This window comes from Parus major, chromosome 5 (genome assembly GCF_001522545.3).
Source record: "Parus major isolate Abel chromosome 5, Parus_major1.1, whole genome shotgun sequence".
NCBI classification, from domain to species: Eukaryota; Metazoa; Chordata; class Aves; order Passeriformes; family Paridae; genus Parus; species Parus major.
This window is the reverse complement of record NC_031774.1, coordinates 30,772,766-30,793,856: the sequence shown is the minus strand read 5'-3', so window position 1 is coordinate 30,793,856 and position 21,091 is coordinate 30,772,766. Positions and strand designations below refer to the sequence as shown.

The following is a 21,091-nucleotide window of genomic DNA, read 5'->3' as shown; positions in this document are numbered from 1 at the left end:
GAAATATACACATAATATGGATGAACCAGTAATGGGACAAAGTGGAAGAGATACAACACAAACATGACATTAGGAGAAATATTTAAAATCTAGTTAATGTATTTGTGGGAGTACTGCCATTACCATTACTGCTGACAGAAGTACAGGAAAAAAAATTTTTGCTTCCATGAAAAAATATATAAATTATGAATTGCCATTGGGAGCTATACTAAATAAATTTAAAGGTGACTTAGCCAAAAAGAGCCATAAACAGAAACACAAACATGTTCCTGTTTACATACTGCTCATGGTTTCTGAAAGTGATGAGTACTCCTCAGAAAGTAGCAGGCAACTGTAATAATCAGCCCCAGACATGTATCTTGAAGGGAAAATCCAAGTATCTGTATACACACTTCATTAATGTCAAGATCAAATAAAGAAATACCAATTATGTTAATATAAACCTGGGCTTTCTATTGTTTTTTTCATTATTTTGAAAATAAATTAAAATCAAATAGACTAATTGATGATGGAGATGCACTGGCAGTGCAGGTGTTAAAATCTTTGTAAATCATAATCTTTGAATCTATTCAGATGACTCTACAAAATTTTGTCTTTTGAATGAGTGAAGTTTGTCCTTCGTTTGTTTATAGCCATACAGAAGATGGCTTTAGACAGATATAACAGCTTGTTACTAGGCTTTGATTGTTGCCTTAGATGGAGAACACCTTCTTTAGGTATGTTGATAAAAGGAATGTATGTCATAAAAGGAATGTGTGTTTAAACTCTACTAAAATAGTTTCAGTGAAATCTGTTTTTTACAATTTTATAGCCTTTTTATAGAACTATTGTACACATACCTGCTTCTTTCTATGAGGTTCTATAATATGAGGTTCTTTCTGTAGTTGTTTAATTGGTATTTGCTTAACTGTACATACACCAGAAAACCTTTGTACACATAGGTAGGATTCAGAAAAGCTTAGTTATGTTTCTGCACAGAGAACTTTGGTAACTGCAGCATGCCTGGAAAGCTCATAAACTGAGTGCCATAATATCACTTCCCCTTCCCTACTCCCTCACCTATGAAACTGTGCTAATGAATCACTTTGTGCTGCAGGAAATATTCTTCATGTAGCAGAGGGAAAAATCACTGGCTATTAAATATTATTCCCTCGGAAAGTTTAGCATTTCACACCTATATGGATGTAGTTTCTATTTATTGTCTTCACTATAACTGGTTTCATAACCTTCATATTTTGTTTTAAGGAGGTTTTAGATGAAATATCCTAATAAAACAAATTTTTATACTTTGATTCTACCAAATTTATAAGTTTTATTCAACTAGTTTCTTCAAGGTCTTTTCTTTCACACTCTGAAGAGTGTGAAATTGTGAGATTAATTAGGTAATCTTCCCAGAATGTCTGTGTGTGAGTGGCTCTGTGCATGCGTGTGTGTGTGTGTGTGTGTGTGTGTGCGCAGAGTAACCTGGAATCTTATGTTTAATGTGTAGGAAATGTTCTATGGTTGTCACCCTTAGGATTGGCTATTTTGTAATTATATGGTCTGTAGTGCTATTGGAACTGCTTCCAAGTTTGTTAGGCTATGTGATACAGAAGATTATGAATTAAACATGACCATTAAATAAGAGACAAAAGGTGATAAATAAGATCAAGACAGCTGTCAGCAATTTCCTGTCAAGGAGAGCCTCCAAGGGAGAGAAGTTCTGAGCAGTGTTTTGTAAACACTCCCTTTAAAAGTACTTGAAAAGGGAAATATCAAATAAAAAGATTTTATTTGACAAAAAGTTTCAAGCAAAAAGAAAATCACCAAAAATGGTTGAAAAGAGAAACAGTGCAGTTTTTTAAGGTGAATGGCTTATAAGACAAATTTTTCTAATGCTATTTCAATGCTGTATAAAGATATCCTTAAGCTTTTTGGGAGTTGTCTGTTTTGTAGAACCTTGATTAGTGCTTTTGTTCTTTAGGTGAGGCGTGCTGGTGGACAATACACCCTGCTTCTAAGCAAAGGTCAGAAGGAGAAAAAGTTCGAATAGGTGATGACCTTATCCTGGTCAGTGTGTCCTCTGAAAGATACCTGGTAAGTTTGTTTCTTTAGATAATGGTCAAGTGGTGGGAAAATACAAAGTTCTGCAGGGATATCGGGAGATTGGTTGGGATTCATATGAGTTATTTTTTTCTCATCTAGGTAGCAATGTCTGGTTGTAATGCACTTTTATATTTAAGCACTGATGGGGTGGTGTGTGTGGGAGTCCCTCCTCTAGAAGAAGACTGCTTCCATAACTTTTTGCCAAATTTTAGAAGAATACTAATTTTAGAATAAATTAGTGTATTTACTTTATGATACATTCTCTTCTGTTGATAAATTAATATACTAAATATTTTTAGTGCATAATTTTCATTGTTTCCTGTTACTATTGTCTTATTTCAGCATCTCTCCGTGTCAAATGGAAATATTCAGGTGGATGCCTCCTTTATGCAGACACTATGGAATGTGCATCCTATATGCTCAGGAAGCAATATTACAGAAGGTTTGCCATTTTACTTATTTAGACATGAATATAAATTAGGTTAATTAGTATGCTTTTGATAAAGAGGGCAAATTAAAAAAAAATCCCCTCAGAATATAAACCAAAAATGTAATGAAAATAAAGAAAAGGAGCTTAGGAGAGAAGAATACTTTAAGGAAAAACATGGAAATACAGATACATCAGCTGGATTTACTGAAGAAAAGCTAAATGAGTGCTGTAACTTTAGAATAACAAAGCTTTAAAAGCTTCATGAGAAATCAAATCTTATTTTAATTTGGGAAGTAGGAGCTGAAGAATAACTAAAGCCAGAAAACTTAGCTTTTTAATCGTGATTTTCCTAAATAGTATTCTCCCACTACAGATAAAACAGAAGAGAGATAAAGGTATAGGCAAAATGGAAAGTAGTTTTTCCAAAGTCCCTATTTCTGTCTTTTAGTTCTGCTTTTTACGGACATTTCCTCAACATCCTTTCTGGATGTCACAGCCATGCATCCTTATTGTCTTCTCTTACTCAGCCTAAATCCTAAAACACAGGGTGAGGATTTCTTCCTGGAAATTTTATGGCACTTCATGGTTGTGTTTGAGAAGCATCACCTTATTCTGAGAAATGTCATGTTCTGTACTGAAAGTCTGATCCAGTCAGTATCTCTCCTGATTGCATTGCCATAGTTTGTCATTAACACTGTTGTAGCAAGCATTGTACTTAACCTTTGCTCTATTCAAAGTATCAGCACTCGACATTCACAAAGGACTTAAATGTCTTTAAGTTAGGATAATTTTGTATGGCTTGTCTGTAAAACTTATTATTTACGATATGCTAATATCCAGTAACATAGAACAAACTGGAGCTTTAAAGGGAACTGAGACAGATATAGCACTTCCCTGTGGTCAGCTATAGTAAGTCTTGATGTAAGATGACTACCCTAGTGTTAGACTTAATTTAGTAGTCTTATTTGAACAATGGTTGAGTTTTTCTAACCTCAAGTGGTTTTAATCAGCATCCCACAGTGTTTCTGTGCACTGGCCCATAAGAAACCTGTCTCAGAGTGTTAGGTTTTCATTTTAAAATCATACGGGATATGGATTTTGTTTTTAATACTTTTTGATTGCTTTGGCATGCTGGAGCTGGATATTTAAAAATGGCTGTCTGGGGGCCTGCCTGCCCTTATGGTCATAAATAGAATCAGGATCAACCCTGGAAAAGTCTGTGTTTTTTCAGGCTTCACAGGTGAAACAAAAAAAAGCAAAGAAACCATCCTACAGCAAAGTTTAAAACTTGTAACAGATGAAAACCATAATAAGCTACGCAGAGAGATCATGGAAGACCAGTGATATATTTTAGATTTCTGTACCTGAGAGATATGGAAGCTAAACTTCCTAAGAGCTTACACAATCAGAGTCATTGAGGTTGGAAAGGATCTGGTCCAATTCAGTGTCAAAGCCGATCCACCTAGAACATGTTGTCTAGGAATATATCTAGATAGTTTTAGACTCTCTCCAGGGATGGAAACCCCACAACATGCCTGGTCAACCTGTGCCAGTGCTCAGGAACATTCCCTGATGCTCAAACAGACCCTGCCATGTTTCAGTGTGGGGCTGTTGCCTCTGGTCCCATCACTGGGCGTAACTGAAGTGACTTTGATCTCATAGTCCCTCCAGAGCCTTGCCTTTCCCTCTCCCTCTCCCTCTCCGTCTCCCTCTCCCTCTTTGTCTCAGCCTTTCCTCATGTGTGACATGAACCAATTTCTTAATCTTAGTGGCCCTTTGCTGTATTTGGAACCCATATACTATGTGGCCCAGAATTATTTGCATAATCCAAAATACTCTAATTAAAAACAAAGAAAAAGTTAGGGTGGAGTAAGAAGAGATTTTCTGTGTGTCAATGTTGTGGTTCTGAAGCAGTAACTAAAAAAATTACTTATTTCTTGCTGTGAGATATGGATTAGAACAAGAGTAAAACAGGCTTAAAACTTAAAAGGAATAAAGAAAGTTTATTAACAAAACTACAAGAATAAAAACACCAGAATAAACTTCCAGAATACTCTTTTATCCCCCACTACCTGACCATTCTTTTGTACACGTGACAACCTAGACAAAAAACTTTAGAACTTTGGTGGTTAAAACAGTCCCAATTTCTGCTAGAGTCTTTTCATCAGTCCTTGTAGAGAAACAGAAGTCTTATTCTGCTGATCTATGGGGTTTCTCACAAGAAAACTATTTCTGTTATAGCTTTCTGATTTTTCTGATGCCAGCTGCCCAGAAATCTTGTCATCAGAGTTCACTGCTCCCATTTCACATCACTCTGAGGTGTGTATGGGCCATGAGTCTAGGGATGTCATTTTAAGGATGAGTTATTCAAAGGCAAAAGTCTTTTTTCATCTGTCTCTGTGAGCTTCCCTGGAAAGTTTTCTCATTGCCCTCAAGGCTTCAAATTATCACTTCACTCTGTTCCAGCACCTCACTGTATCACAATTACTCTCTTTAGCTCAAAATCCACACTTTGAATACTCCATTCCTCCCAATATACTCTGTCATGAATTAAAGGAGTCTTTTCAAAACACTATTGTCCATCTCCATAGCTTAACAGAAAGATATTTCAGCTTAAAAAGCATCTCCTTATTCTCTCTTCCCCATCTAAAACTTAACTTTTTTCTCACTGTTCTTGGTGGTTTTATGATGTCTTCTTCATGTTGATTGTCTCTTTCTTTCTCTGTCTCTCTGGGAAAAAGGAGTAATCTGTATGTTTTATCCAGATAGTAAAAGAATTAAAGCTTTAGGAAAGCTGCAGGAGTTCATGGTGTCAGGTTTCAGTCCAGCAGCAGAAACTGAAAACTAAACCAGGCTGGCCGGCTCTGCTTCTCCCCCCCGCCCTCTGCGGCCTTGTCCGGCCTGGAGGGGAGGGAGGAGGCCAAGACAAAGCCTCGTTATCTTTCCAGAAGCCAGAAACACAAAGAGAACAAGAGAGCTTTGACTGTACACCTTAAGGGGGTGTTCACAAGTTGAACTCACTTTTTAATGGTCAAAACTGCTGTCAATTCTTAGAAATGACCGATAATTGGTCAGGAGGAAAGACTCCCATCAGCCACCAGCAGCTTCAACTTCCTTAGCTCCGAAAACCACCTTAAAAGTAAAGCCACCCCATGACAGTCAATCAACTTTTTCTCAGCTACTTAGGCTTTGGTTTTATATACATTCTCAGAATGGTTTATGTGAGAGATGATCGGATGTCAAAAGACAGTCTAGCTCAAGTGGAATGAAGAGAGAGAGAGTGGGATTTCCTGAGTATAAAACTGTATTAGGAATTAGACAATGCCGTTCTTATGTTATTTGAAAAACCATCGAGAAAGCCTAAATAATAGAAAAGTACATTTTTTCCCATGAGTTCATTGTTTTGACTTTTAGATTAATTGGCAAGACAGTAATTGTCAGCTAAAGTTTTCCTCATTTACAAATTTATTGAAATCAGCTGGACAGTATGAAAGTTTCCTTCTCCGCTTCTTCCTTTATGTGTTCTTTTAAAAGGCAGTAACTTCACTCACAAGGTCAGAATGGTTTGGACTAGGATCTGATGAGTCATTCTCCTACATCTTGTCGTTTCTTTTTTAATGTGAAGGCAGAGTGCCTGGTTTTGACCTGTACTCTTTGTGTTAAATGGGTTGGAAAGTTAGCTTCCATTAAACTTAATCTTCAGAAGTGCGAAGTGTTCTTCCGTCCTCTGTCTCCTGCTGCTGCTGTGCACCTTTGATTTTGGCACAAATGACAAATGTCAGAAGAAACCTATGAGATCATGAAACTATTTTGTATTTAGATCATTTAAACTGTATTAAGGAGGAGGAAACTATGGTATCATCTATTTGATTTGGCTTTTACCTAAAGCATTCAATTTTCAAAACAATAATTGTTTTTGTTGTTTTAAAGAAGTTTTTCATTTCCTTTGTCTCAGAATCCTAATTTGAGTTTTAAATGTTAAAAGTTAGCTTTTGTTTTATCTTCTTTTCCAGATGAAATATTTTTAAAAAATAAAGGTACTAAAAATAGTATATTGACACTTTAAATTTGTTCCTGTTTAGTTTCAGTTATGAGTGAAAATTTGGAAAATAGATCTTATCTGGGTCTTGAATTTATTCAACTTTTATGAGGGTTTTATTTTCAGTCAATGTTTTAGCTAATGAGTAAATGAGCTTCTTTTTCAGGCTATCTTCTTGGTGGGCATGTAGTACGTTTTTTCCATGGCCATGATGAGTGCTTGACAATTCCATCTACAGATCAGAATGATTCACAGCACAAGTAAGTGATGGTGTATTTTTTCATATTTCCTTCTTTCAAGAAGGAAACAGGACGTCAGTTGAACGTGAAGTTAGGTAGATCAAACACTCTTTACAGCAGTGCTTAATTAGGTGGTGACATTGTACAAGACGTTGAGGCCTCTAAACAGAAAATCAGTCATGAGTTCTTCCACTGTTGAAATTCAAGTTGTTGATTTTCACTGAGATTTAATCCTGTTATGTTGCTAGTCTCTAGTTCATACTACTATAAGTAGAGGTAAAAAAGTGTTACCATGTGAAAAAAAATCTCCGGAAGTCTGGCCTCTACAATGACTTTCTTATTTTATATATTTTTCTTATTTTTTTTTTTTTTTGCAAATTTTTAGCTTTCTCAAATTTGATTAGCATATTAAGAAAATTGCATAATATTAGCTACACTAAACCACTTTTGTATTAAACTTTTATCTACAATTGTCATCTATTATATTGATTTATTATTTGAATTTTTCTGTATTTTTGAAATTTTTTGTTAATCAGAAGCAAAGCAAGCTAATAATTTTGCTACACAAACCTGCTAGCTTTAAAAATCATATTCAGCAAAAAAGACCTTTCTACCTATTGTGGCAAATAAGTTATGCTTTGAGTAATTTGATACCACAAGTATCAAATTCAATTCAGTTATGTCAGGTAAATTTGTCAGCTCTAAATTTCCCATGTTTACATTTCTGTGGACTAAAAATACCTCCAAGTCCTAAAGAGAAGTGAAAACCAGCAAAATTCACAAAGTGAATTGAACATTTTCAAATAGTGTGTGGTAGTGACAGATGATTTGAAGTTATCCTCTCCTTTGGATCTATGAGCTGAGTGACAGACGTAAGGGCAAGTTTGTACTATGTCATAGTTGTAGGAGTCATGTTTCCATTACCAAAATAAAATTAAAATACAAAAACCCCAATAGTAATAAGAATGGGAGAGACAGATGTAGAAAATGGTTGTGTTTGTTTCCACCTCTTTATTTAATCAGTTCTATGCATTTCATTAGAAATGTTAAATAAGTTGTTAGACGAGAGCGAAGATTTCTCTTTCCATAAAACAAAAATCTCATCTTTGGACATTTCTGGAAAGAATGTTCTTTAACAATTCACAAAGATGTTATTCTCTGACAAGAATCCTAAGGTCTTTTTCTTACAGGCCAAATGGAAGTACTTAGGGTGGATATATTGAACATCATCTAGCTTGGCAAGAAAAAAAAGATGGATAGATGGAATCAAGTAGATGAAAAAAATGTTATGTGGATCCTGATGTGAAAGAGCAGCAATTCTTCCTTAGATGCAGCTTTGTTACTGAAAGAGCAGGTCACTAATTCTAGTACAGCAAAGCATATAGAAAAACTGGAAAAATATCTGAAATTTTAAAAAGTGTAGGAGGTGAACAGAGACTATGACTATATCAGGTGAACTGAGCTATGTCTGTGATACTGAACTGTACCTATGATAGTCCTTTAGAGATAGAATGGTTGAGTTGGACCAAGGAGAAATGAAGGAGGTCAGAGAGAATGGAAATGAATACTTAGTTTTGAACTTAGCTAGGATTTAGAGTCTGCCAAAAGTAAAATCATTAAGGCCAGCAGAACCAGAGACATTGGATGAAAATGGAGAGCTCCAGATAGTTATTGTGCATTCAGTACATTCAGGGAATCATGTAACAGCCCAGGTTGGAAATGACCTTGAAAGATCAAATTCACGGTCTGGTAATGAGGATGAGTTGAAAGCTAGGGATTTTTTTTTGGTTTATTTTCATTCTAGAGTACCTATACATTTTTATGCAGGATAAGATGTGTAGGAATATTACTACCTTTACTATGAGGAATATTTATTCTTCTGGTGAACTAACATTCTGAAATATTTGATATCACGTGTGCCCTTAAATGTGACTCCTAAGTAAAGTAGAGGTGTAAGTACAAGTTCATTATCTTATGAATCTGCTGGGTGCAAATGATTAGCCATGCTCCAGTATGTGATTCTTTATGACTCTTCCAGGATTTTATTGTTGTTGCTCTAGGAGGAAACCTTTAAGTATTCTCAATAGAAGAAAAGGTGTAGAAATACTTGCTCAGATATGAAAAACAAAACTTTTATTTTAAAAGTTGATTTTCAGGTCCCACAGCTGCATAACATTACTAAACAGCTTTTTAAATTTTTGTCTATTAGCTGTCAAAAATAGGAAAAGAATTTGACAATTTGGAAAACCAGTTAAAATTCTGCATTTCAAACTGCTACTTTAATTCAGCTATATAACAGCTAGATTGTGACATCTTTATGCATGCATTTGCTGTATTCAGTCAAGTTTGCCAGAGTAGGAAGGCAGATTTAAAATTCCCTTGCTGCACATTTTTTTCAGACACTTAAGTACAATAGAAGGTCCAGCTTCTGTGCATGCTAGGGTGGATTAATCCTTCTCAGAGGAATTACATGTAAGAAAGTATTTCATTTTTGGTAGGTATTCAGACCTTTCCTATTACCCATTGTATTTCCTATACTCATTATAAATGAGAAAGTTTATGCAAATTCTGGTGATTAGGTGACAAGACATCAATGATAATTAAGACATTAAAAACTTCCTGTGAACAGGGCTAATCCACCATAATTTTTCTTTGTATTTGATTATTGAATAGAGTATTAGTTTCTACACTAGAACACATTACTAACCCTCAGCCAGTAGCTAAAGAAAGCTATATTACAGTAAAGGCTTAATCCTTTCCCTTCCTGATTTTTATTTCTCTGAATGCGTTATCTGTTTTGTGAGGATTATAGTACAGAATTTTTGTTATCACCACATTTTTTTGCCTTTTAATAAGAATCATAGAAATAATTTAAGGAATGAAGTCTCTGATGTTATGTTCTTGTTGTTTTCATGTGAAAATGTATATCTTTATTTTAAAATACGCTATGTATTATAAGATCAATATCTTGGGAACTGTCAGAATTACGTATTTTTATGTCTTACCAAATTACACGACATTCCCAGCCACTTTCAAAGCTATGCATTTTATCAGCTCCTGAGAGAATCTACCTTAATGGAAATAATCTCATTTACCTGAGACATTTGGATTTTTTATCATAGTCTCACTGATGAGTAGGAATTTTCTGTCCATTCAATGACATTTATTTACTGGGAGAAAAGTAGTGAGTCATGTACAGTTTCCAGAGAAGTAAGTTATAAATACTGTGTAAGCACAAATAAACATAAGATGGTCTTCCTTTTCTTTTCTGTAGGAAAGTATTTTATGAAACTGGAGGAGCTGGCATTCGAGCAAGGTCACTGTGGAGAGTAGAACCCCTTCGAATAAGGTACTGATCTTTTAAAAAGTCTTTTGGTTAGCAACTTCTGTTATATTAATAGATATTTGATTGTTAAAGACCCTTAAGGCAGAATATTTATTTGCCATGCTTTATGATACTTGTTAGTAGGCTCTTTGTCAATAATAAAAGGCAATGTACTGTGATAGAATAGGTTTCTTTCTGTCTCCCATATCAAAAGCAGCTTTGCTATGAGATATGTGTACTTAAAGCATTGCTTCTTTATAAAAGTAAAATGAATTCCTAATTTTTCTTGGAGTATTATAAGCTTTAGTAGAAATAAGAGCAGTTATACCTCTTCTGTGTTTCTTTGTATTTTGGGTTTTTAAAAATTATCTTCTTCCTATATGATTATCTGTCTGTTATTTCCATGAAAGTGAAATTTCAATATATATCATAAGACTATATATGGCCTTTGGTGGCCATCTGAACTGTGTTTGTTTTACCCTTGGTGTGTTTGTGATTGTAAGTGAAATGCCCTCATAACTAACACAGATGTAGGATAATTCTGTGGGATGCTGAGGCCCCACTTAGGCTTAATTTGTTTGTTTAGTCAGTCAACCAAAATATAGTAGTTAATTTACACATTTAGGATTTTTTTTATGGACGCCATATGTAATACCCTGATAAGACAGAGAGAGGGTATAGAAACAAGAAGCCATACTCCTTTCCAGGGTTTCCTCTGCAAATGAATTAACAGTTTTCATCTGATTTAATGCAAGTATTGAAATCAGAACCAAAAAAGGAATATATATATATATATATATATCATATTCTATTTCTGAACATCCTTTAAAACCTAACGAAAAAGTTCTAGTTTTACTTACTTGAACTATTTTTTGATGTCTCATGTTTAGCTGGAGTGGAAGTAACATCAGATGGGGGCAGCCTTTTCGTCTTCGACATATTACAACAGGAAAGTACTTGGCTCTGAATGAGGATGAAGGAGTAGTGATATTAGACAGAGAAAAGTCAGACACAGCATCTACAGCCTTTTGTTTTAGAGCATCAAAGGTAAATAAAAACTATGTACATCTGTTCCCAATGTGAAGCACTAAAATCTAATCTGAATTGTTTCAACAACTGTAAAAATTGCTTGTAATTTCTAAATTGAAGCTAAAGCTAGGCACTGTGCACTTACATTCAAATGTAAACAACCTGTGTCAAGAATAACAAAGGTTTCATGGAGGAAAAATAAGAGCAATTAATAAACTTTAGAATAAATGAAACTGTTACCAGTTTTAAAAAACAAGATTAAAAGCAAATACAGTGCAAGATATAGTGGTTTAATATGAATACTTTATTAATTATAGACTTATTTTAGTTGGACAGAATCTCATTAGAGTGTTACACATTCCAGCTCTTTCTGTCATAATTGAATTCAATTGAACTCAGTTCAGTTGCTATTCTTTATGCAGTGTGCTGATAAGAACAGAACTCAATCAATTTTTTCCTAAATGTAAGGCAAATGTAGTCAGTGATTTCTAAACCATATGTTTTCAAATTATGCTCTTTAGTGAGCTGCTAATTGCATGTTATTAGCTTTTTCATTGTTTCCAGCCGAGAAAAACAGTACAAGGGAGAGACAATGAAGAATGATTATGGAGGTAGGCAAAACTAATAACTTTTTTTCCTCAGGAACTGAAAGGTTTTATAATCAAAGATCAAAGGTTTTTACATTATTTCATGATTTTACTTATAAATAGTTGCTATATGTGTTAAAGTGGAGTTTTTTATCAACCAAGAAAAGCTAGATTTTCCAAATAATTCTTAGTGCTATATGATCATTAAGAAAAAAGAAATCTCAAAGTGAAAAAGAATTTTTAAAATCAGCTATATACTAGATATAATATAACAATAAGAGTCTTGAAAAATGTTACTTTTGTTAGTATAATAAATCAAATACTTCTTTTTAGGATGTTGAAAATAACAATGTTTATTAGTATGATTGCATATGGTATTTCATTAATTTTTTTATTTTAGCCGAACAAAATAATTGAAAAACCATCAGGAAATTTTCTTAGATTGCTAAGATTTACTTACCCCATAGTTTTCCATCCTTTATTCAGTGCAAAGGCAATGTACTATAGATTGTACATTTGATGTTGTGCTGGGGCATTTATTACAGCTGTAATTTTTTCCCATTATTGGCAAGTCATTGGTAACAATGGTGAGTATCCCAGGAGTACTACATTTACTGGTTAGACATTGAGTTAAAATTCCTTTGATGTACTCACTGCCTAATTTGACACCAGCTGTCCTGCTGTTTTTCAATATTTTAATCTGTGCATATAAATGTATTAATTTTGAGTATATAAATTTAGTGGTTATGTATGCACATACCACATTAAATAATGAGTAAAAATTACTTATTATCCTACTGTTTTTGTTCTGGTGTGCCTGAAAGGCACACTAGTAAAATACAGTGCTGTGCCCAAAATAACTAAGCTGAGGTACAGTAGTAATTAATTAAGCAACAATCATTCATGCCTACTGTGTTTATACATAATATGGTTGTTAATGTGTACATTTTTATGTCAATGTCTCGTCATCCATTCCCATTAGTGCTGTCCTATAAAGAACAGAATGTTTTTACCTCATGATAGGTTATGAATTTGGTGCCAAGAATAAGGATTGTTTTTTATTGTTTGGGCTGCACTGTCCTGTGGGTGGAGACATTAGTGTTTCCATGCAATGATAACTTTTCCTGAAGAAAGAAAGTTGATGTTTGGGAAGGGAATAAATCCCAAAGATCTACCTGGACTGTAAGAAGAAAAAGGCTCTTAAAGCCAAGTGCTGCTTGCACACAGATTGAAGGGGAAAAGCGCCGTAGGTGTAATAGACAGACTAGATAGATGCAGGTATTTTAATCTTAATTTCTGCATACATGTACTTATAAAAATTTTATTGGTTCATTTTCTCAATGAAGAAACCTTTTCATTTTCATATACCTTAACATGGCATGAATTCAGAGAACTTTCAAGACAGCTGTCTTCATGTCCAGCTGTGCACAGATTCTTAAAAATAGGGTGCTGGATACCTGTCTGTTTACAGCACTCTCATCCCTTAAACTAATGCAATAATTCTGATTGAGAAGGAGGCTGGGAAGTCATCTAGTCTAGCCTTTTGCTCTAGGTAGGGTCAACACCAGTTCACACCATGTTGTTTACAATAAGCATTGCTGCTGGGTATCCAAAAAGAAACTAAACATTTCTTCATTGTGGTATTCTTTCCAGTTTGCAAAAGGGTTTTATAGAAAAACCCAGCAAAAGGGTTTTATAGAAAAAAGATATTATCTTTGCCAGAAAGCAGAGCTATGTGGCTATGAAAATCCTCAAGGCTACCCAGCACCCTGTAACAGATGACTTAAATAAAGTCCTATTTTCCAGCAGTTGTTATAGAGACCCTCTTGTTGAAAAAGCACCTTCATCCTCAATATTGTTATATTCCACTTCAGCTATCTTGTGTGTTTCTTGCTTGTCAAAACCTATTATGGCATTCATAGAATATTTACTTTCAATGGCTTTTTCCTTTTGATGGATAACACTGGAAATTAAAACACTAATTTTAAATTATAAAACTCAAATTAGAGTTTTCCTTAACATGTTTTTACATAAATAAGAACAGAAGGGAACTTTAAAGAAAAAAAATAAGGTATATGCTAAAGAACACTATGGTGCTGATTTAAATGAAAATAACATATGTAATACATGCCTATTCTGCTTCCTAATTTCTGCAAACTAATCTTACAAGACTCAGAAATTGATAGACCACCTCCCCCTCCAAATTACATCTTTTATTGGTTTCAATATACTTTTGACCAAGTTTTAAAATTTCAACCTTTATATTTAAGGCAACAGATCTGTAATGCCTTGTGACAACAGAGACAGCAGTTTCTCTACACCAGATGGAATCCTGTTTTGAAATGGGATGTTCTCATTCCAGCACAGTACTTGGCTCAGTATATACTGCCGAGGAGAACCTTGGGTCTGCTTACAAATTTCCTTGAGACTAAAGACAGGGGAAACAGGAGCATATTTTAAAAATAATTGTTTATTTTGATTTGTGTAGCCCAGAATGAATATTTGAGATTTCATATTTTATTTTTGCGGTGGTATGTACAATTGACAATGAAGAAGTTATTGGTATAGTCTTGGTAAGTAACATTCTGACACATTCAAAAGTCACAGATGACTCATGCAGAAGGATTTGATATCATTTTAATATTACTGCCAACATGTAGCTGTCTTAGGGACTCAACATGTCATTAGGATGTCGTAATAGTATGGTAGTAATCATAAAGCTTAATTTGGTTTTATAATAAGATGATAGATATTGCAAAGACCCTTACCTACGTTTATCTCTAGAAGCTCAAATATTTATTTTTAAGTAAATATTTTATAATTTTAATTTCCCAGTAAGCACTGCATTTCAAATGCAGTATTAAACAATTTTTTCTACTTATTTTTATGGGAAGAGAAAATAGAACATGAAATGAAAGTAACATTTTTTTCTTGTCTACTGGAATGTACAAATGTACAAAGCAAAATATACAGAGTACAATAATACCAGTAGCAAGCTCTAATATCTGTAGACTTTTTATATTTTTCTTTTGTTGAATTGGAGTATCTATGGCAGTATTTTTAATGCAATAACAGTGTGCAAATCAAAAGATAAAATTTTAATCAGCTCATGAAAGTTAGATTTAGTAGGAGCCCAGCAGACAGCCATTCTTAGGACTGTCTAAATAAGCCCTTAAGCTGGCAAAAATGTTGCCCCTACTATGTTTTTACTACTATAAAAAATTTGTAAAGAAAGTTGAGTTTGTTCTGTTCACATTGCCATTCCTCATATTCCTTCTATCGTGTAGGAATCTACAATTCTTTCGCAATTTCTAAGTCTTGCCCTTCCTCTAGAATATAAAACATCTTTTGAAAATATCATCTTTGACAGCTTTGGCCTTTGTTCATTGAATCTTTTTTTGTTTGGTTGGTTTTGGGTATTTTATTTTTGTTGTTGTTGCTATTATTTTTTCCTTTGCCACCTTCCAGGCCCATGATGCAATTCTTTGTCTTTGATTTAATTCGTGGCCTGAGGGAGTTAAACTGAGACTAGGCTGTGAAGAGAGGGTTTTAAAAGCCAAAGTGTTTGGATATTTTACTGTTGTGTACAAATATCTAGATAAGAGAATGTTTTCTTCCCCTTCTCCCCCAGTAATCTTTATCTGACTAGACTTTCAGCTGTTACAAAATACGCCATGTCTTTGCACACTGCGATCAAATTACTTGGCTGAAATCCAAGAGAAGCTGGACAGAGCGCAAAGAGCAAAACATGATGAAAAGGAATTTGTGCTGTATTTCTCAAAGTGAAAACAGCCTTCAGGCCCCTGAAATAATTCTAAAAATTTATTTCTGAAGTGAAAAGTTGTTTTTTTCACTATATTTAGTGTTGTCAAAAGGAATCAGTATCATTAAATTTTTTCAAATAAGTAACTTAATTAGGATTGCTTCTTCCCACATGATTTCTTTCTCTGAAATTTTTATTGATGCTTGATTATTGATGCAGACACAATACTTAAAGAAAAAGGTTTTAATCTTCAGGTTACTATGTAAAGACAAATAATTAATTGGTGACAGTTAGTGAATTTATTCTATTTTATTGTAGTTTTCACTGAATGTCTTCACTGCAAATGGGTATTGAAACAGTTCATCTTTTTCTGTAGGTGACAGCCCAGTCCACACAAATATGAGGTGACACATGTTCCCCGTAGTCTTGACACTGAAATGTACCTGCAAGAAATGATTGGTGAAATGTGACAAATTACATATAAATGAAAGCAGATTAGCATAGATATAATACAACTCCTGCTTATCCACAGATACTGAACATTATATAGCCTGAAATGAGTTAAAAAAACCTTGTTACACATATAAAACCAGCACAATCACATATATACATAACTTGCTATTACAAAGCCTTCAGAGTAATTCTGTTCTTATTCCTGAATAATTTTTTTAAAGGACAACTACTTTATTTTAAAGTTCTGAAGCCTTAAAATCACCCAGTTTTAAATGAAGTATAACGGGATTAAGAAATAAATTTGGCTTAAAAAATGGGTGTTCCAACCAACCATTGATCAATGTCTTTAAAAGAGGTTTAAAAGAATCAGAATCTTCTTACAAAGTGGATAAATAAAAACCATTTTTTATTTATTTAAATAAATAAATAAATGTAAAAAAATGGAAAATGCAGAAGTAAAGTAAATATGAAATCCAATTTGTACTTTTAAAATAATGAATATTTTCTTTTTGGGTGGTTTTTCTATACAGCGGCATTATTCTAAGCAAAGGGTATACCTTTATATGCAAATTAGAAATAAAAATTTATTCAGCATAAAAATATTTTAACTACATTGCAAAACAGGTTTATTTTTATTTTTATTTTTCATGTCTAAGCTAAAATTCAAATCTTTTGGCTACATTGAGTTCTACAGAATGTTAAATTGAAACCTTACTTACATCAGTAACTCCATTATTGAACAGCTTAAGATAAACATCTAAAGGTTTTTTGTATGAATCCACTGTAATGGATTTGACTTGATTTTTCTTCCTCCAGTGAAAATGATGCTTCAGATTTGAAGATATTTTTAATCACAGTCTGAAAGATTAATTGGATAGAAGTTGAAGTTATGTGAATTGAAATTTAGCTGCATCTTAACAGCATAAGTAGCATAAATATTGTTCAGTATTGTAATATGTATCAGGGTGGAATTCAGTGCTTTATCCTATTCCAATACAGAGATTAAATACAAATTTCGTTTTATCGCCTTAGGAGCTGAAAGAAAAGCAGGAATCTAGTCTCAAACGTGACATTGATGGAATGGGAGTCCCAGAAATAAAGTATGGAGATTCAATCTGTTTTGTACAACATGTGGCCACTGCCTTATGGCTGACTTACAAAGCACAGGACGCTAAATCAGCACGTTTAGGTCCCTTGAAAAGAAAGGTAATGTTTTGGGGTTTTTTTTAATTAATTGTGAAACCAATTTGTGGTTTTGTTTTGTGATCTTATTGAAAATGTGAATATTTCACTCTGAAAATGAAAACAGTGATAGATATTAATGTAACAACTGTGTAATTGAAGAAAAACTTTGTCATTAAGAAATGTATTTAATTACTTTTTTCTCAGAAGAAATTATTGGTTTGTGCTCAATTTTTATTTTTTACACTAGTAAAAGACACAAATTCCTCATTTGGATAAGTATTTAAAAATCTAAATTTAACTGTTGTAACTGGTGTAAACTAATAAGTCATCTGTTTCAGATTTTATTAATTAAAGATATTATGTGAAATAGCAATTAAATTTGTCACTTAAGAAATGGCCTTAGAAAATAATCAAGTTTCTTAAGCGATATCAGAAAATAACATCTTCCCAAAATGTTAGTTGTAATTGTGATGTGATGTCAAGAAGGTCTTTCTCTCTGTCTTTTGATTTTAGGGCACAATTATATTCTTAATTAGTGGCATATGACCTGTTACGTCTTCAAATTTTAGGTTCATATTTCATCCAGTGTTAGGGGGTTTAGCACTAGCTTCATGTAGCTTCGTCATTACCAAAAGATTCCTTTATTCTCTGTTTGTAGATTTTCACAATTTGAACCCATCACTAGAACATGAAAAATAAAAAATAAAAAAGTTCATTACTGAAAAGCAGTTGGAATCCTTCTTTAGTTACTTGTACATTCATAAGGGAATACCCAGACACAAGCACTGCAGAATGAAACAATGAGGTTCTCCTCACATTCCCTAGGCACAATCACATTTATTCATATGCAGCACACATGGTCATCACCAATGGGCAGTGAGTGCCCGGCCCCTTCACTTCTCGGCAACCTGGCTGATCAGAGAAATTCTTTAAATGCCACTCATTCAGTATTTTCTTGGTTAAAAATTAAACCACACAATGATGGCCTCTTCATTTCCCATGCCACAAGTGGCTGTGTCATTTTGTTTCCTCAGAGGGTCCAATTTTACTTCTTGAAAAGGCAGTGTGTAGATTCTTCCTCTGTATTCAATGAAGAATTTTACAATAGCTTCCTCTGACATTTAGTATTTTGTTACTCCAGTTTTCTGCTCAGCAGCAAGAGACTAAAAGGACCTCCATAATTGCCTGCCTCTTTTATTCTCCTTTGAAATTGTTTCCTTCATGTTCAAAGACTTCAAATCTTTTGTTGCTCTCTCACCTGGAGAATTCTCTCTCGTTATGTGCCTTCAAACAGAAGAAAACCCAAACCTTCTAGCTTCATGCAATTGATATTCCTATGGAGGCACAAAACAGTTTTTCATACCCTGCCATATATGATACTAAACTATAGTCCTGTAAGCAATTTGAGATACATATCCCTTTAAATTTCATATAAAATTAATTTTTCTGCATTAGAACTGAAGTCATTGCCCGGTATTCATCCTCTGCCATCATTGTGTTAGGCAATTTTCACATTCACTCACTGTATTCCTTCTGAAGCTGGCCTGCACTTTTTGTAACATGACTCATTAGCCCTGGGAGGATTGAGAAATACCTTGTTTTTGCAAGAGGCAAATGATGCTTTTCTGATATGGCCTAACTATTATCACTGTCAGCTTCTGTAAAGCTATAGAGAGGAGAAAACAATGAGATTAGTTCTGTTATAAAATACTAAAAATTCCACGTAAAAATTTCTGTTGTTTAGCTTTGGTGTAATCTAATTATTATACTAACAAATGTGAAAGAAATTCTGGCATAGTTTATGAGGCTTTTATTGCATGATTTCTGACAGAAATTTTATTTGTTGTCTCTCTCTGGTTGTGGTAACCAAGTGTTCAAGATTTTGCCATGTAATGATGTTTACATCAGTATTCTTGTCAACATCCCTCCACCATCCAGTGAGTGACAGATGTCTGTCTTTTCAGTTTGAGAGATTGCTTTTGTGCAAGCAATGAACTCCTGCAGAGCTTTGGAATTCTAGGGTTCAGGGAACAGAAAAACCTATGCTACGTAGTTTGGATCCACACTCTGGAGGCCATTGCTCACAGTGTGGCTCAGTACCTTGCTGTACTTCAACAAGCAAGGCACTGCCAGATGCCCCTTTTATATGCAGAGAAGTGTTTTATCTGAGGGACTGATGTAGTCAGCACTGGATGCTCCTGCCTGTGATGTACTTACTGGAATTTTAAATAGCACTTTCCTGTCATTGTGATGTTTCTGGATGATTTAGTTGAGGTTTGGGTTGTTTGTTGGTTTTCTACTTTGGTGGGCTTTTGGTTGGGGTTTTTTTTGTGTCCAAATTTAGGAATGATTAGGTCCTTTGACTTTTCCCTCATCCACTCCATACTTATGAAGAAGAGCACACATCTGCTCTACAATAATTAAGATGCAATTATTTTGCAAGGCATGACAGCTTTAATACCCTATCTGTCAAATGTTTTCATTCCTGTAGCTCCAAAATCTGGAGCTGTGTACAATGGCCTGAGGAAACATTTGGTTGTCAAATGTTTTCTTACTGTTTTGTTATGGGAAGAGCAGATCTTCACTTACTCCTCAGTTTAGAGACCTCAGGACCTTCTCTATGGAAACAGTGGTGTTTAAGCTAGCAAAGTCACCCGCAGTGTGATTCTATAAAAAGAAGTATCTGAAAAATGAGGAAAGATGACCAAATTTTAAACCAGTCTCAAGAAAATATTATTAATGTAATAATTCAAAAATATCTTCCCCCTCTTCTCTATCATATTTCCATGGATTCTGCTGTCCGGATAAACTCAGCAGGTGATGTTTGTCTCTTTTAAAAGCTGTTCCTCAGCATGTTTGAAGGAACACAGCACATGTGTAGATTCTGCCAAGCATAGAAAAAGCACTTTCCAGTGCTTTGATACAGCTCTATGAGAGTATGTAGAAAAGCTGATGGTAAATAATTTCCCCATTTGTCCAGGAACCACTTGCATAACATTACTTGTTTCTTTGTTAACTATTCATACCCTCAGAATTACTCTGCTAACTGGGAACGTGGGTTGCAAATTTTTATTAACTCAAAGCTAAAAAGATACGTTTTTTTGGTGGGGAATTCAGTAGAATTGCTTCTTGGACAAAGAAGCAGGATAACTCACATTCACTTCTTACAAAATTCCTGAAGGATTTTAATGACTCAAAATGATCAAGATTTGTTTTTGTGACACCTAGAAGTGATGCTAGTTTTCTGTGACTGTGTGGTTTTTTTCAAAGTGAGAGATTAAAGTCCCACAAAAGGATCTCTGTTATTGCTTGAAGTTCATATGATGTTCCTATCTGGTTCAGATAAGAACATATACAACATATTGTGTAGACATAGTTAAATAAATCAGAAGTTGCTCAGAAACCCTACTGCTCCTTTAGCAACACTGTAATATTTGTTTGTTACTCCAGATTGATTTTTCTTGTCAGTAGTCTTAAAGTATAAATCCTTTCATAAATGATGCTTAAGAAAGTGAAGTTCCTTTTTTCCTGAGAGCTAGAATATAGGAAAAAATGACATTTTTGCTTGCAATTTGAAAATATTTTTTAAGAGTATCTTTTTTAATGAATTGTGGAAGAATAAAAATACATTACATTGTCTTCTCTTAATAACTTATGTGAGACTGAAAAACTTGTAGTTATTTAATGGGTGTCTAGATAAAGTGATTAACTAATCTGTATATATGCAAATTACTTTTTTCAGTGCAGTATTGAAATAAGTAAAATATTTTAAAGCAAGAAGTGTTTTTAAGTAATTATTGTGATAATTACTGACTCTCAACAGGTTATATTACACCAAGAAGGTCATATGGATGATGGTCTCACATTACAAAGATGCCAGCGTGAGGAATCCCAGGCTGCTCGAATCATTCGCAATACTACAAGCTTATTCAGCCACTTTATAAGGTAGCTGTTGC

At 34.1% G+C, this 21,091-nt stretch overlaps 1 protein-coding gene across 13 annotated transcripts in view; it reads left to right on the top strand.

Annotated features, from left to right (window-relative positions):
* RYR3 (ryanodine receptor 3) overlaps positions 1-21,091 on the top strand; it is a 199,910-nt gene that overhangs the window by 52,174 nt on the left and 126,645 nt on the right. For all 13 annotated transcript variants that reach the window (XM_015630068.2, XM_015630070.2, XM_015630065.3 and 10 more), the window contains 7 exons: positions 1,964-2,076; positions 2,428-2,527; positions 6,721-6,814; positions 10,068-10,142; positions 11,009-11,165; positions 16,983-17,156; positions 20,959-21,080. In XM_015630068.2, the coding sequence (XP_015485554.1) occupies positions 1,964-2,076; positions 2,428-2,527; positions 6,721-6,814; positions 10,068-10,142; positions 11,009-11,165; positions 16,983-17,156; positions 20,959-21,080 (835 nt within the window). The remainder of the gene's footprint in view (positions 1-1,963; positions 2,077-2,427; positions 2,528-6,720; positions 6,815-10,067; positions 10,143-11,008; positions 11,166-16,982; positions 17,157-20,958; positions 21,081-21,091) is intronic.